General features: G+C 50.3%; 1 protein-coding gene across 1 annotated transcript; it reads right to left on the reverse strand.

The window, feature by feature from the left end:
* Positions 1 to 424: 424 nt before the first annotated feature.
* Positions 425 to 1,087, reverse strand: LOC123124467 (glutaredoxin-C15). Its single transcript, XM_044545082.1, has one exon. It carries the CDS (start codon positions 993 to 995, stop codon positions 684 to 686), a length of 312 nt encoding a protein of 103 aa, XP_044401017.1. The 5' UTR covers positions 996 to 1,087; the 3' UTR covers positions 425 to 683.
* Between the last annotated feature and the right edge of the window lie 302 nt (positions 1,088 to 1,389).

Consider the following 1,389-nt stretch of genomic DNA (forward strand, 5'->3'; position numbering starts at 1 on the left):
GGGGTTGAATTAATCACCATTTTCAGATAAAAAATCAATGTAAAATGATGATTATGAGATGCTCATGGCACAATCAATTCCTAATAGAAGGTGCCCTCTCTGGACTGTTACACCCGTCGACACGGAGCCGTCAACTACGGGGCGAGGGACATATGTCTCCTTATTTGCTGAGTGCTGCTAGAAAGAAACTCGGCAAAGACTGTGTAAGCTGGTGTGCTTGCTTTGCCAAGTGTTTTTTTACCACGCTCTCGTCAAAGGCACTTCTTTTCCGCGTTTCTACCTTCACTGAGTGTAACACTCCTAAAAGGCCATCTTTGCCCAGCACTCGTGGAATGGAACATGGCAAAGACGGCGACACTCAGGAAAAACCAAATTTTGAGTAGCATTTGTGAAACCCTAACCACAACTGTTGGAAATGGACGTCATAAATTGCATTTCTCATTTAAAGACACTTGTATGCGTTATTCCATAGACTCACACTGTTGTCTCGCCAACGACTAAACAAAACTTCTTGTGTTCCCGTCATCTTGGAAAGAGGAACTACGCTATGCTCATGTGGCGACCAGCCCAATAACCAGTACAAGCAAAATTTTCCCTACTTGTGTTAAGCGAGGCGGATACATGCTTCCATGGCGAGGTGCGAAAATTGCCAAAGCTGGGATGAACTGATGTTGCACCCACGGTCAGAGCCACATGGCTCCTGCGGCCTTGAGCATGACCACGAGCTTCCCGCTGAGATGCAAGGACATGACCCTGTCGGTGGAGCCGACGAGCTTGCCGCCGATGAAGACTGCCGGGACGGGCGGCGTACGCCCAAGGCGTCTGGCGAGGTCGCGCTCCATGTCGCGGCCGCGTGGGTCCTTGTCCAGCTCGTGGACCGCGGCGCCCACGCCGAGGCTCGAGAAGAGGCTTGTCACCGAGTGGCTCATCGGGCAGTTGCTCGTGGTGAAGATCACCACCGCTTTCTCGGACGACAGCTTTGTCACCCTCTCCATCGCCGGCAGGTCAGAGCCTTCTTGTCTTCTTTCGGATCGCTGGTAATGGACTTGGTGTTAGCTAGTATGCTCAGCTGAAACTATTTTCTGTGGTCCTGTGATTTGTGGTTTGCAGGGGTGTGAATCGATGCTCTTTTATAGTGTTCATGATGTGTCAATCCATGAGAGGGGGGGGGGGGGGGGGGGGCACTTGTCTGGGCTCTTGGTGTGGGCATAAGAATCTGGGACGTCTGCATTTTCTCAAAGTGAGCAGCTTAGTATCAATTGAGGGTTAGGTTAACGGTTGTACACAGGCGTATTTCCTTTTTTATGTGAGAAAATTGAGAGGGCAAGGACAACAGCTACAAAGAAGAGTAAGGGATAGGGAGATTACCTTATACGAAATGGGCGCTAC

The sequence above is a fragment of the Triticum aestivum genome, chromosome 5D (assembly GCF_018294505.1).
Source record: "Triticum aestivum cultivar Chinese Spring chromosome 5D, IWGSC CS RefSeq v2.1, whole genome shotgun sequence".
Taxonomy (NCBI): Eukaryota; Viridiplantae; Streptophyta; class Magnoliopsida; order Poales; family Poaceae; genus Triticum; species Triticum aestivum.